General features: G+C 41.9%; 1 protein-coding gene across 3 annotated transcripts; it reads right to left on the bottom strand.

The window, feature by feature from the left end:
* Positions 1–356: 356 nt before the first annotated feature.
* Positions 357–15,438, bottom strand: prdm2b (PR domain containing 2, with ZNF domain b). Of its 3 annotated transcripts, XM_030730108.1 has the most exons (9): positions 15,324–15,438; positions 13,338–13,455; positions 12,372–12,475; positions 11,951–12,103; positions 9,430–9,556; positions 8,982–8,984; positions 7,207–7,311; positions 2,580–7,090; positions 357–2,118 (listed from the first exon to the last, which is right to left on the bottom strand). In XM_030730108.1, the coding sequence occupies exons 2-9, from the start codon at positions 13,450–13,452 to the stop codon at positions 2,101–2,103; spliced, it is 5,136 nt and encodes a 1,711-aa protein (XP_030585968.1). In that variant the 5' UTR covers positions 13,453–13,455; positions 15,324–15,438; the 3' UTR covers positions 357–2,100. The 3 variants fall into 3 exon arrangements, with proteins under 3 accessions (XP_030585968.1, XP_030585966.1, XP_030585967.1); XM_030730106.1 differs by lacking the exons at positions 8,982–8,984; positions 11,951–12,103; positions 12,372–12,475; positions 13,338–13,455; positions 15,324–15,438 and having other exon boundaries at positions 9,430–9,554; XM_030730107.1 differs by lacking the exons at positions 9,430–9,556; positions 11,951–12,103; positions 12,372–12,475; positions 13,338–13,455; positions 15,324–15,438 and having other exon boundaries at positions 8,725–9,296.
* Between the last annotated feature and the right edge of the window lie 577 nt (positions 15,439–16,015).

A 16,015-nucleotide genomic window follows, 5' to 3' on the forward strand; every position in this document is an offset into this window, starting at 1 on the left:
GGGAAAGGTAATCAGTAAATGTAATGTGAAAGACTTTATTACAGCTCCAATGGCAGGGACATCTATTATGTTTAAAAAAAAAAAAAAAAAAAGGAGAAAATGGTCTCAATATATAAAAAGATTCAGACCCGCTTATGTGTGCAGTTAATCAAATCTTTTCTGTCTTCATTCCCAAATTGATTTTTTTTTTACATAACCAGGATACCATGATAATCAGAAGTACATTTTTTCCAACCTAGTGCTAAAGGAGATATTTCGAACCATGAAATTTCTAGCCTCTCCTGCGCCCAACTCTCAAAAAAAGCTGCATATATCTGGGAGTCCCATAAGCAAAAACAATTAAAGTTTTACACAAATTGAAAAACTTATTTTAATTGTCAATTACAGCAACGTTTTACATGAGGTCATTTGGGATCTTTGTCTTTGTTCATCCTTAAATACATAATCGTGATGCTGAAAGGCAAAACAGATTTCTCATGGAAATATAAATTAGCTTTTAATCATATTGTTCAATTTACTTTCCCAGAACATGCTACAAGTGTTTAAGCACTGCCTGCGTGTTTGCCGTCAGATAAACTGGATGGGAGTAGAAAAAGTGGGTCGAACACTGGAGAAACAAAGTTAAAAATAAAGTTTTCACTGGTAGGGCCTTGATGACATTCTCATCAAATACAGGTTTACCAAATACATTAACTCACTGAAACAAAAATGGCACCGTCCTTAAAATAAAAAAAATTAAAAAAACAAAACAAAACAAAACAAAAAAAACCTTCAGCTCCATTTCTGTGACTTTCAGATGAGAAACAACACATGAAGCAACTTCACACATGTCCACTTACAAAAAACACTGCTGTGTTTTGTCTTATTTAAAGATTAATATCATGCATTTTGGCATTAAAAAAAAAAAAAAAAAAAAGTTGGTTCATGTGTCATTTTCCTGTGTCAAACTTCTTAATGACGACAAGCAGTTTGGAGACTTCTTTACAGAAAGGCTTCAAAGGGTAAATATCTGAGATTGGAAGAATCATTTTCTGCCCTTTGGGAGAAATTATCAGTGTCTGGAAAGTGCAGCAGACCTGAATACATTCCATTATGCACATTTTTTTTTTTTTTTTTTTTTTTAAAGAAGCTTACCAATCCAGCTTGAAATTTTGGCAGTTTTTTTTTAAAGTGCTGTAAGAACACTGGGCTTAATGTGTGATATTAAAATGATTTTCATTGTTTTAAGGAGACTCCAACATCAGTCCCATCACATTTTACAACTGGAATTACCTGCCAACACCAAATGAACAGAAGAGGAAGCAAGTAAAACATGACACATAGATGAGATTCAGACCTAAGAAATAGCTGTCAGGCTGCACATCCAACCATAACCATACACATACTTACCACACGCATATACAGTGTTCCTGAGGACCAATTGTTGCAGTAAACTACTGCCCATTTTCATTTTTGTTTCCCAAACAAATAAGATATATTCTACAATATAACAACTACAAAAAAATTTAAATCAGAACATACATACTTTGCAAATCATGTATAAACTGAAGTAGGTGCCCACTGGATTAGGCATGGGTTTAATCTAGCTTTTTACTCTATACAGCTCATGCATTAAGAGACTCTGGAGACATCCAAATAAAACTAAAAAAAAAAAAAAAAAAATAATAAACCAAAAGGGGAAAATACGGAAAAAAGAATAAACTAGTTTCCCTAACACTAACTGATGCATGATTGCCATTTGCAATATGTCAGCTTTCCAAAACAACGGAGCCCTAATCTTACTGTTTTGGGTCAAGTAATGACACACCATTGAATATATTAACTCACTGTCATTTACAGTTTCCTTTTTTTGTTTTTTTTTGCAAGGCTGGCTAGAAATCGAGGCTCAGTTCAGTTCATAAGATGGATGGAAGATAAAGAGTGCCCTCCTTTAAATCCAACAAAGGCAGCTGAGATAAGCTTGACATGTTTTGAGTAGAAAAAAAAAAAAGAAAGAAAGGAAAGGAGCAAAAACACCAGGAAGGTTGTCCTCGGTTCTTCGATGAGTCCAGAGTGCTGCCTGATAGGTTGAACAGAGGGAGCTCAATAATGTCACATGGCTCATTTCATCAGCACCTCCTTCAGCAAACAGAGGGAAGAGAGGGGAAAAAAGAGCAACGATTGGTCAGTTATTTGAACTGTTTGACTTTTTTTTTTTTCCTAAACGGACGTATTGATTGACAAAATGTTCAATAACAAATTTAAAATGCAAACAGAAAAACACAATCATGTTAGAGACAGCTGCTCAAGTTAAAAATAATTTTTAAAAATCCTACATATTAACTCACTTTAATATTCTTCCATTAAGTTATCTCAAGAACAACTTTGTTCTCAGCTTCATGAAAGGGCTTTTTTTTTTCCTGACAAATCCACTGATTTTGGAGGCAAAAAGTTGTTACTGGACACCAATGATAAGAAAAACAAAGCACATTTGGCTCTAATGAAGACACTTAACAATTTGGGCTTTTTATTGCAGTCAAATGTCACACAGTGGACGAAACAAAGTCAATAAAACTGCAATAAGCCAGTGGTTAGCTCACCTGAGTGTCTTTTGGCTCTTGAACTGGTGGCTCATCAGTCTTCTCCTCAGCAGTAGGAGCTGTGCTGGCCATCTGTAAGCTCCTGGTAACTGGACCACCCACTCTCTCCCTTGTTCGAAGAGAGAATCGCTCCTCTTTCTTCACTTGCTGTTGCTGCTGCTGCTGTAGTGGTGGGGATGATTTGACCTCTGCTAATCTCTTGGGTGCTGCCTCTTTGCCCATACGCTGCATTCTCATGGCTGGCCGCTGTGCAGCCTCACTCGGAGTGTCCGGCAGTGAAAGGGTGGGAGGTAAAGACTGAGCTTGGACCTTCTTAGTTTTTTTGCTTGCAAGAACCGGAGCTGGGAAAGCGGCGGGCCTCTTTGGTCGACCCACTGCAGCAGGGGTTTTTCCTTTGCTTGCCTGGAGAGTTTCAGGGTCTGCTCCACCAGAGCTACGAGCTCTGGTCTTTCCCAAAGGTTTAGACTCAGTCTCTGTCTGCGCTTCGCTGTCAGGCGCCTTTTTCCTATAACTTGTGTTTTTATCTACCACAGACCCTGCCTCTTTTTTCACCTCCGCTAGACCTCTTTTGCCCTTTTTAACGACAGGCTTCATGGGGCAGCTGACCACCATATGTTTAGTCAGACTCGCAGTATAGGTAAACACCCGACTGCAGTGGGGACAGACATTAGAGGCATGCTCTTCTTCGACTTTGATGGTGGCCTTCTTTGCATTTGTGGCAATTTTATTTTTCTGTGAAATTGCCCTCTGCACCAGCTGGTTTTTCTTCTTACTGAGGGCGCTCATTTTTGTTTTACCAGTGTCTTGATTAAAGTTTAGTCTCTTTGGCTGACCCATTCTACGGAAAGGACTCTGGCCTGCAGCAGCTACTGTGGGGGACACCACTCCATTCGGACTCTTCACTATTTGCTTGAGAGGGATGGGGTTTTTCTTGGGAGTGTAACGCTTTTTATCACTAGCGCTGGCACAGGCCAGTATGTGTTTGTGCAGTTCAGGCATGTTGTCAAAGCTGTTGCCACACTTGGTGCAGCGAATGGCAGTGCTAAAAGTCTGTGGTATGTTGTGGGTAGTGAAGTTTGTAGCCGAGGCCACAGAACCAGCATGGGAACGGCTATGATAAGGAAATGGGGGTGGTTTATAACTGGGGTAGTGCTGATTAATGCCAAGGCGGACGTCAGGGCCTTTAGGTTTCCCTCCTTCTGAAGCCATGATCTTTATTGTAGTGTACAGCTCCTCGTTGGGGTCCTCTGCCCCTTCCTCTGCATGATTTCCATTAACATCCGGCTCTTCTTTTGCTAAATGAGAGTCACTGGGTGGAGTATTTTCATCAGTCATCTCTGGCCCTGGTGTTGAGGGACAGCTTTCCTCTTTGGCTCTAGAAGGATCAGTGTAATTTTGTGGCCTAAGTTTCCCACTCTCTACAGTAGTATGTGAGCATGCTTCATTTGGATGCAGATCATTCTGATGCTGCTGGAGGTTACAGAGAAAGGCAAACTCTTTGGAACAAATGGAGCATACAAAGATCTGGCCCACTCCATGTAGTGTAGTCCGGTGAGTAAGCAGGGCAGGAGCGTCACCAAACAGCTGAACACAAAACTCGCACTTGAAAGGCCAGTCTGCAGCATGCTCTGTGATATGTCCACTGAGTTCTTTGATTGAGCCGAACGGCTCTTCACAGACATTACACACAAATGTCTTGCAGTACGTCATGTCAACTTCCTCGTGCTCAGCAGTTTTATCAGCCGGTTCAGGAGAAACAGCAGCAGCAGGCTGAGGAGACGCGTCAACACCATCCGGAGAGGCATGATTAGTATCCGATAACTCATCTACACTGTGCTGAGGTTCTTCTTTTATTTTAATCCGAAGGGAAGACTGTGAAGCTAGGGATGGGGATGAATCATGTGACACAGGAGCAGGAGATGTTGAGGGAGATTCTGGTTGGGATGAGACAGCAGCAAAGTCAGGTTTCTCTGTTTCAGGGACAGTGTCTTGGTTCTGATTACCATTAAGCAGATTGTTGCAAATTTCAGTCTGAGGGATATCATCTTCTGTAGTGGGCAGATTGACCGATTCAGGCTCCGGAGGGCTCGGTGTAGTTGAACCATTAGGGGGACTTTTAAGTGGCGTGTCTGGGGAATCCAGTGGCTCAGAGATGTGCTTCTCCTCCTCATCTTTGTTTTCCTCAGCTAAGAAGTTTTCCTCCGAGTGGGATTTCTGTTCAAGTGATCTTGGAGACATTTTTGGCGAGAGCACAGGAAGAGGTGGCGCAGATGAGTCCGAAGGCTGAGAGAGAGGAGAACTAGGCATAGATGGTGGAGACGGTATGGTGGGAAGTACAGGTGGAGGTGGTGTTGGGGATGTGACACTAGAGGTACCGGGTGAAGAGGGATTCATGGTGACAGGGGTCAAAGATGGCGGAGACGAGTTGGCTGACTCGGATGCAACATTTGGAGAGGGAGAATGCAGAGAAGTTGAGTTTGCCAAAGTTGAGGGACCCTCTTCTGGCAAAGTTAGACCAACATACTCATTCATTAGCACCTTTTCAAGCATACTGGTGTTAGGCTTTTTCTTTTTTGTTAGAGGCTGTGGTGCTGAATTTCCCTTGGATTCGGGCTCGACAGCAGTCTTCCGATGCAAGCTTAAATCAAGAGCTGAATCCCCGAGCACCTTGTTCAAACTGTCGCTCCTCTTACTGAGAGAGTTTGACAAATCCAAGGGCTGCTGATTACAGGAATTTCCTCCGCTACTAGAGGAAGGTTGGTTATGGATCACAGAAGGGCTCAGGGTTTCCCTGTCATCTTTGTCCATCAGGCTCTCAGAAGGTGACGTGCTCTGGCTTTCCAGCTTTGGCACCTTAAGAGTGTATGAGCTCGCCACTTCAGCTTTAGCGCTCTCCGTTTTACTCCCAGGGCTGAGCTGCGGAGATGACGGAGGAGAGCCCGTTCTTCTTTTAAACTTCCCCGAAGACCCTTGCAGCGGCATGACCGACAGCGGTGAGGCCAGTTTATGGCTTTCTGTTATCAAAGTTACTGATTTCTGAATGTCTTGCGTCTGAAGAAGCTGTTTGAGCTTAGGCGAGAGGTAAACGGTTTTCTCTCGCTGAAATGCCGATGAATCAGTGGCCTGCTGGAACAGTCCTCCCACTAAGAAGTTCGATGAGGACGATGTGGAGGATGATGATGAAGATGATGCTGACGTTTCTGTCTCCACTTTAAGGTTGGGAATAAGCGGGGGTGTAGATGTTCTCCTTTTCGCTGCTGGCTGCCCAGTGTTGGAGACTTGCTTTGCGCCACTTGTTCTAGCCTCCACCTTCAGAGCTTGGCTGATCTGAGTTGGGTTGAGGATGACGGTGTCCAGACCAAACAGAGCCGCAGATCTCGAGTCCACTTCTATCACCTCACAAGTACTCACTGTACTGGTGGACACAATCTTGCCATCGATGTAAAAACTCAAGTTCTCAGAGATGTTTTTGGATATGTCAACTGCATAATCATCCCTGTCCGCCTCGTCTTCTGTGTCTGCACTGGGCACGTAGATGGTTGGAGGGCTAGTGCCGGGGGACCCATCAGGCTGTTGCACTGCCTCTTGCTGCAGCATGGCTTTCTTGCGAACTCCTTTTGGTAACAAGTGTCGTTCATGTATTCTCCGTTGGTGTCTGCGCATGTTAGTGTGTGTGCCAAAAGCTTTATTACAGTACTTGCAGGGATGGAGTTCCTTTGACTCCCCATTTTCATCCAACATGAAGGGCCGATCAACATGAGGCCCTGACTCCTTTCTCTGCATCTCAGAGTTGTGCAGCTGTCCTCCTGTAAACTGGGAGCCTATGGCTATATAGTGAGAAGTTGGGCTGGTGCAGTCAGGGCTTGAATCGGTCTGCACCACAGGACTGGCGGGTCCAGCCAGGGAGCCAGGCCTTTTCTTAGATCCGTTTTCATGCCGTCTCTCGTGCCGCCGCCGTCCCACCTGTGAGCCAAAGGATTTATTGCAGTAGCGGCACTTGAAAAGTTGTGCTTGCTGGTTGCTCATGGTATGAATGTGTATGTGACGCTCCAGGCCCTGTCTGGTGGAGAAGTGGCGCTCACAGTGCTGACAGGGATAGGGCTCTCCTTGTGGATCACCCTCAAGGTCACCATCAGGGTCAAGATCAAGATCAACCTCTGGTTCTCGCCCTGCTAGGGAGGAACACTCCGACTTGACCTGTGAATCCCTGTGGCTGTCTTCACCACAGGTTAGCTTGTTAAGCATGGAATCAGTCACAGTTGAATGCTGAGCAGTTTGGTGCTTTATTTCAAGTGAATCTTCCACATCACCACCATCCTCCTCCTCCTCCTCTCCTTCTTCTTCTACTTCATCATCCTCCTCTTCCTCCTCTGCCTCCTCCATACCTCCCCTATCTGTTAATGCTGTTGACATGTCCTGCACATCTTTATGGTCAGTGCTCCCCAGTGGATGGGCTGTCTTGAGTTCCTGCGTGGATAGTGGCGTCTCATCCTCCTCAGTCTCCTTCACACCTGCAAACATATCAAAGGTCATATAAGTTTTTAATTCAGACAAACTGATAGTACTTAAAGATTAAAAAAAAACAAAAAAAACATTAAACCGACTGCTTTGCAATAAGCAAACTTACCTGCTTCCCCATCCCACATGTCCTTGACAGTAGGTTTGGTTCCACTTGTTTTCTTGAATCCACCCAAACCAGCCTGTCTGGCTTTCTCCAACAGCTTTCTTCTGGCTGCAAGTACACACACACACACACACACACACACACACACACACACACACACACACACATACACAACATCACTTTATATAAAGTTTGATCACTTTAACAGGTGTAAAAAGCAAAGAAAATTTATATTTTTATCTCATTATATTCTTTCATCTTACTATATTTTTGCTGGAAGATTACTTATCTGTTGTATTCAACCGACTAATTCTACACCAAAGAAAATATTTCCACAGATATTGCTCAATTCACTACAACAAATCTGAGTTTGCACACTAATAGCATTACAATTGACAGGCTTATGACAAGCATGCACACTACATTTAAACAGGCTTAAATTTTATTCCTAATTATGGGCTCATATGAAATATCACTCATTTAAGTAGGCCAATTATTAGTTAATAGAGGCTCGCACTATGCCTGACATGATTCCAATATCTAAGCCTAGTTTATCTCAGGAGTTTCACCTGCACCTCCTCGTCACTGAAATGTGCCAAAAGGTCATCTGACCTGGCCTACAAAGCCCAGTTCATACCACAGAAACACATGCTCCAGGTCAGTCATCTGACCATCGTGGCCAGAGGCATACCTCACTACTACCCAAACTTTTCTATAATTTAACTTTAATATAATTTGTGTGAAGATCCTTCATTTTTTTTTTTAAATCCAGCAGTCACTGCACAGGCACCCCAGCTCTCACATACACAGATTAGGCTACATGGATGATTTTTGATCCTGAGGCAGAATAGTTAACTTACTGAGGTTCAAATTTTGTTTTCACATCTTAATTTAGAATTGTCTGATGTTATAATGAAGGATTTGTCTTTCTGTATGCAGCTATTAATTACATGTTAAGAGTCAAGACATTTATAAAGACTAGATATGTAATGCAGACAAGTGTACAATACAATATTGTATTGTACTGTTGGAATATTACACATTTACAACAGAAAATAAAACAAAACAGACCACACCAAATGTTTTTTGACATCACAGACTGGGTATATATTTAATTTGAAACAATGTGTCTTCTTTTCTACATTGAGTTCTCTCCTAATCATCCTATTACAAAGCAAGGGCTTGCTGTCTTTTATGGAAATAACACGTTCAAAGTCCAATGCGGATAAATGGAAATGTTACACCAGCCAAGGTTACTGTTTCTTGAAATGAGTGCTCAGCAGATGGTACTCCCCTTACTTTAACGCTTTTATTAGTTATTTATTTCAAGGAAGGGGGAGGGAAAAAAAAGGGCACAAAAACACTTTTGTGTGGTGTTCCTCTTTGGTTATGCTTTGATGTTTTTAGTGTCACGGAAAGTTTCTGTCCACCAACCCGGAATATAACACGACATCGACCTTTAATATAGGCTGCCTGTTTAATCACTGTCAGCGATGCGTTTTTAATAATAAAATTACTCACCTCACAGTTTCCTTTCTGTTCCTGCCACCCGATGTCCCTGCGATCACACCTAGCCGTTTAGCCTAATGCTAGCACGCAACACCAAGTATGACAACTCGATGAACTGGTTATTCTGGACCCCAGCGATGTATTGCCCGATTTCAAACACTATATACAAAAATACAGCCGCTGTATTTCAGCCTGTTATCCGGTACTTTGGGGGAGGGGGTCCCCCGATCAGCCTCCGTTTGGACAAGGAAGCTTGCTAGTTAGCTAACCTGCTATAGGCCATCATCAAGACGAGAGGCTCACCGATGGATGGCTTTCATGCTTTAGGAACTCAAGGAAGGTCACATCCTCGACAACGTCAGGACCCAGATGAGGAAAAGCTACTAAAAAGTTGCTCGGAGTCTCGTTTGAAAGCTAAACAAGGCATCTCACGGCCCGCTCATAGCCACTCGGTCGGTGTTTAGAGCCATATCGGCAGGTAGGGGCGAGTTTAAAGTCGGGTACTAAAGTAAAGAAAAACCCCGTACATCGCGACCGTTAACGTTAGCTTCCACTAGCTTTCCTTCATTTGTAGCTTGCTAGCTCGCCACTTACAACTTCGACTGGGCTGCATAGAAAAACAATCCCTGGCTAAGTTCCGTATCTGCTACAGCGCGCACAATTCGGGGAGAAACAAAGAGCTCAAATGTCATCATGATTAAGGAGTAAAGGCCTCACCTCGCTTCGCCCTGGTTGAATTTTTCCTGCTCAGACTGCTGGCCCTTTCTTCCTCCAGTGCAGCTGTTATCTCAGGGTTGTCTTCCACAGTGTACCACACCAGCAGCTCCTCTCCCGGCCCGATAGGCTGCAACAATGAGAGATGAGGTCGCCTACCAATCACAGCCCGGTTTGCTGAGAGGCAACAGGGATGTTTGGGCTACTGTGCATCTAATCTGTCTAAAGACTTAGGGTATTTGGCAATGTTTTAAGATTAATTTCAAGGGGAATAAGCATGCAACATATAAAGTTTGTCATTTCAAACTGATGCATATCCTGTACACTTAATTACCACTTTATTACGTGCACATAAATAATACATCAAAAAGTCTCGTATTCATTTTTTGTTTTAAGGGGCATCTTAGAGGATGTTTGTGGTTACCTTGTAATTACAGGTGTTTACTGTCACCTGGGGCCGACATGAGCGTAGGACAGAAGTATATGACTAGTTAATAACTAGCTCAGCTGCCAGTTTAGTATACTAAACTGGCAGCTGAGCTACACCCAGGCACTGTAAATAAGCCAAGCAACATCCTAAATTTGGTTTTAATCAAAATATTAAGTAATATCAGCATTTTGATCACCAGCGATTGTGGCAGATAGACAAGTTAATACCAGGTAGGCTCATTAAATAGGAACAGCACCCCCGTAGAATCCAAAACAACTGACTGAGTTAGTGCTTTGCAGTAATATCAGACTGGATTGCATTATATCACAATGATTTAAGTAAAATATTATTGTCAGGATTTAAACTTTTAAAAGGAGAAGCACTTGTTCTGCTGGGAAATAGTCCCTGTGCAAGATTTATTGGGATTATACACATCCACCGGCCACTTTATTAGGTCTATCTATTGAACTGCTTGTTAGTGTAAAAAAATAATAATCATATGGCAGCAACACATTGCATTTAGATATGTAGAAAGTCTTCTGAAGTTCAAACTGAGCATCAGAATGGGGAAGAAAGGTGATTTAAGTGACTCTGAAGGTGGCATGTTGTTGGTGGTCGTTCCCGTACAACCATCTCTAGGATTAAAAAAAGAAAGAAAGAAAAAAGAAAATATCTTATGAGCAACAGTTCTCTGCATGAAAATTCCTTGTTGATGTCACAGGAAAATGGCCATATTGCTTTCAGGTGATAGGAAGGTAACAGTAACTCAAATAATCACTCGTTATAATCCAAGGTATGCAGAAGAGCATTTCCGAACACACAACACATAAAAAATTGAAGCAGATGGGCTACAGCAGCAGAGGACCACGCCAGGTGCCACTCCTGTCAGCCAAGAACAGGAAACTCACGCTACAGTTTGCACAGGCTTACCAAAATTGGACAACTGGAAAAAATGTTACCTGGTCTGATGAGTCTCAACCTTGGACATTCAGATGGCAGGGTCAGAATTTGGCGTAAACATGATCCATTGATCCATCCTGCCTTGTATCAACAGTTCAGGGTGCTATTGGTGAAGTAATGGCATGAGGGATATTTTCTTGGCACACTTTGGGCCCCTCAGTACCAAATGATCATTGTTTAAACACCACAGCCTACCTGAGTATTCCTGCTGACCATGTCCATCCCTTTATGACCACAGTGTACGCATCTTCTGAAGGCTGCTTCCAGGGTAACACATCATGTCAAAGTTCAAATCTCAAACTATTTTCCTAAACATGACATTGAATTTACTGTACTCAAATAGCCTCCACAGACATCAGATTTCAATCCAATATGGGATGTGGTGGAACTGGAGATTCTCATGGATGTGCGATCGACAGATCTGCAGAAATTGTGTGATGCTATCATGTCAACGTGGAGCAAAATCTGTGAGGAACGTTTCCTGCACCTTGTTGAATCTGTGCCATGAAGAATTAGGACAGGTCTGAGGACGAAAGGGGGTCCAACCTGGTACTAGCAAGGCATATCTAATGAAGCACCTGGTGAGTGCATGCTACATTAGACCGTCAATACTTATGCATCAGTATGAAAGAAATATACATATAAATACATCCTTTATGTCATAACTGAAATGCAGAAAAGTGATATTAGCATGTCATGATATCTTTACAGGAGCTATTTTTGCCCCCACAAATTGCACTGCTATTGTCTCAGACGGAGGTTGTTTTCAGGTTGCTGTAACAAATGAATACACTCAGTTTGTTAAGTTTTTTTTTGTACTGTTATTTCTAATTCTTCACAGAAACATCTGGACAGCTCAGGAGGCACCAAAGTGAGCTGCTACACTTCAGCAGAAATCATCAAGCAAAGACAAGGAAATCAGTTACATCTCTGCCTATATTGGTGGTTGATGATTAACAACAGCTGTTAAGTGGCATGTTACATTAACTCTGCAGAGACCAAGAAGACCAAAAGCAATGTTCCCAAGTTTCTCAAGTTGAAAACCATCCACCCCAGAAGATGTTAATCATCCATATATTCATATATCCATAGACGCATGTGCAGCCTGCTGACACGTGAATGTGTTTAACCTACCCGTAATACTTTGTAGTAAATGGCTCTGTTGATTTCCAGGGGGAAAAGATTCTGCTCTTCACTGGAGCGAGCCCAGTTAACATATCGCAGCCAGTTCCCCTTCATGGGGTCTGTGGCATCGATACACATCCACCCCCGTGTTGGGAAATAAACCTACAGAACACAAGCAGGAAGAAGAGGTTTTAAAATAGAAAAAGAAAAAAAAAAAAATCAAAGCGGAAACTGAGACATTTGAGATGCTATAAGGAGCTTTTTTAATTTTGTGCCTTGGAAAATTCCAAATGTTTATACTGTGCAACTGCTGCGGTGCTTGATAAAGAATGTAGCCGGGCCTGTTTTAGCTATGCAGGGAGTGCTACAAAAAAGGTGGGTATGCACATTTTTAGGGAAAAGGAGCCAACAGAGGCATTCTGCAACATACCTCCCACATGTAAACATTGCTGGTCACCTGGGACCTTTTTTTCTTCTCTCCAACAAATGGACCAAACCTCTTGCCTTTAGGGATCACTCGTGTTGACCAAACGCCTGAAAATAATAATTAAAAATAAATAAATAATAATAATTAAAGCAAAAACATCTAACCCCTGCCACATTAGAGACATATTATTGCATTTAGCATTAGGAATTTGTTAATATATTTTTAAAATAGTGCCACAAGTGATATATTGTGGTAAACCTTAGAGTCTGTAGATAAGCATGGATACACTGTGTAATAAACCTCAGTGTAGTCATGTGGGTTCATTTTAGGACCAATTCAGATGTTTGAAAACTAACTTTGTGCACAGAATAAATCAGCAGCAGTGGGAGATCCTGTATTTATGCAACTATATTTCAACCCAGTGTATTTTATGTCTGATAGGAGATCAAGGTGAGAAGTATCACATCCTAGTTTGTCCTTGCTTTGATTTTTCGCCTCTTTGATCACTTTCTTCATTATTATTTTACTGCATTCCCTCACTTTGATTTCAAATACAGATCAATACACCCCTCACCTTTATATTTAATGCATGTTTACATGTCCCTATAATGCATCTGTCATGCTGGTATAAAGTAGATATAAAGTGCTGGTGTTTAGAAGTACCAGATGCTTATGCATCTAATAGACTCCTTAAAGGAGTAAGCATGTATGCAGGCATGTTAGAAAAACACCGAAAGCCTTTAAATCAGAGACATGACTTGCACTGAGGTTTGCGTTTGTTTAAACGATGATTTGGTTATCATTTTCAAGTTTCATTTTTCAGCCCAGCCTGGTCTCACTGCGCTCCCCAATCACTGGTTGCTGGAAGTCATTTTCAAGGCTAAATAGCCGTGACATGCAAATGGAATTCAACATGTTGCCAGTCTTAACAGAAGTTGCTACAGTTATGAAATGAGACCGGCTACTCACCAATGCGGCTCTGATTTATAGCAGAAGGTCCCAGATTCAGACAGTCAGGCAAACCTTTCCAAACATGAGCTGGAATTTCATCCAGAGACTCCACCGTACCTCCAGTAATAGCCATGACCTGCAATAAATATCATGCAACACCTATAGATTATCAAAAGTATTCAGCTCATTAAACATCTGCAGTTATATTCAAATTTATTATAACACTGTGCCTCACTTCAGGGTATGCTCTCAAACTGAATTTACTACCAGCATGTGAGCATTCATATGAAATGCTCCATTTTTGTTTTTGCATAAAACCGAGCTCCAACACCAGATAAAAACAAAACTCACAATGGCTTATTATCTATAGTGATCCATTTCCTGCCCATGTTCTTGAAAAGAAACCGCTGTTACCCTTTCTCATCCTGACTGAAATGGAAGTTGCAACATGCAAATCTAACCACAGGTAGACAGCATTTCGAAGATATTTCCTTCTCAGCTTCTGTTACAGCCCTGTTTTTGTGTGTGTGTTTGTTTGTTTTGTTTGTTTTTTGTGGCTCTGAATAATGATGGAGCCATTTTAAATATATAGACAGACACACAGCAGATAAAAAGCTCGGGCTGTGGATTCAGTCAGGCTGATTTACAGGAATTATACAGTACGAGTCACAATGTGATACCGCAATACACGATACAGCAGTATATTGTGTATATAAAGCAATCGTCTACACTTCGATATATGTGTAACTGAGGCAGAAAAAAATACTCATAAAGAGGCAAAAGGCAGAAATAGTGTGCGTGTGTAATATTATTTCTTTTCAGTTTAATAATGTGGCTCGTGGATTTAACTTTCCCTGCCTTTTGTCATTCCTCTCCTGCTAGACATTTTTCTTCAGCACAAGCTGGTTAACTTCCATTCATTAAGCATCACCTAGAGAAGTCGCTCAGGTTGGTCCACTTTGAGCACCTGCCTGCCTGCCTGCCTGCATTGCTCTTTCTACATTTTGTCCCATGTCCCAACATACTTTCAGTATCAGTGGGCAGAAAGTGCCACTTGTAAAATGTCACAAACATGCATATGTTGTGTAAGTTAAAAACTTTTCAATTTATACTCATGAAAGAGAAGGGGGAGGGAGCAAAAATAATCTTTTGTTTGTTGGTTTTAGAGGTTTTTTTCCCTCTCCTCTATCTATTAAATAATCACGCAATTAATTTTCAGCTCAGCAAATTAATCCTAGAAATGTTTCCATCACAAGCACATACTGAGCTTTAGTCTCTTGCTTTGTATCTCGACTGGCAGAAAAGACATTTGTAACAATAAGCTGCTGACCCATGTGTGGCGTTGTGGACTGGGCGTACACACTGTTACACTCAATACAATAAAAATATATAAATCCCGAGCACTTCACTAGCAGAAATTTTGACCTCAACGACATAATGATGAGGTTACATTATCTCAATGGCAGATAAATGGCATAGCTGAGACAATAAACCCCGCTGTCTCCTTTTGAGGCACTCGTGCTTAGGCTACTGATGACCCTTTAAAATAAAGGCTAAAATGCTTAACTTTTTATTGGCCTGTTCATTTAGATTTATTATATTTTTTTTAAAAACCCACCGGCGTTCCTGGAGTTGAGATCAGACATGTTTAAATCCCTCCTAGCTGAAGTTCAAGCAACAAACAGCAAGAGATTTTAATTGGGGCGTGTGCACGTGTGCGTGCGTAAAGCGCATTTTAAAGCGTTTTGGTCTCAGTTCGTCCAAAAAAAAAAAAAAAAAAAAAGAAAAGAAAAAAAAGTTGATCCAAACAAATAAAACAGCCTGAAAGCCTTACACTAAAGCGCCTGAAGGATGCAGTTTATTGTTACCCTTGTAGGCAAACCGTCCGCTCCCCTTATTCTTCCCGATGCTGGCCGGAGTAAGATGGTTGGAGCGGTTTTTCTCCCTCAATATTTCCTGTCGTAAGGTGTTTGTTGGGTTTAGGATACTCATACGCGCACTTACCTGCTTTTATTTCACCGGGAACTTGTGATTTTTGTGCTCTACCTGCTGTCAATCTGCTGAAAATGGCGGATGGAGGCTTGAGTCGAAAGCCTTTTCAGTGACTCGGATCGTGGTGTAGTGTAGTTGGGAGAGGCAGCCTCTCAGACCCGTGCTCACACACAGCGATGGGGCAAATATAATTCTCAAGTCAGCCTGCGAGCAAGCAGGGGGGGAGTTTGTAGACGACAAGAGGCTCCTTTGCTCGCCTCTCCTGCAAGCAGTGGTCCAAGTCCTGTCCACACTGCCGCCTAACATGAAACCATGCCAATTAAGTACCTTGCTTAGATTCATCTGTGAGCATAATGGGCCTGTAGGCTGGTACCATCTGTGCATCCATGAATAGCTGAGAGGAACTCAGTGAAAGCAGGGGAAATGCAGGCAGAAGGGTGCTACTGGGTGTCAAAAACGTCCTCTGCTTTGATTTATTTTTTATTTTAAGTAACTGAACAGTTGCTTTCTTGTTGCCATTTCTCTTTTACAGACATTCTAAAACTAATGAGGCAATATTTTAGGATTTACATGTAAATTAATTTATTTTGAGTGTTTAATTACACACTGTTAAGATTTTTTTTTTAAGTGAAATAATGGAGATAAAAGCACAAGGATGGTGAAAGCTTTTACTACTACTGTGCTTTTACTGCAAGAACTCTAAT

The sequence above is a fragment of the Archocentrus centrarchus genome, chromosome 5, assembly GCF_007364275.1.
Source record: "Archocentrus centrarchus isolate MPI-CPG fArcCen1 chromosome 5, fArcCen1, whole genome shotgun sequence".
Taxonomy (NCBI): domain Eukaryota; kingdom Metazoa; phylum Chordata; class Actinopteri; order Cichliformes; family Cichlidae; genus Archocentrus; species Archocentrus centrarchus.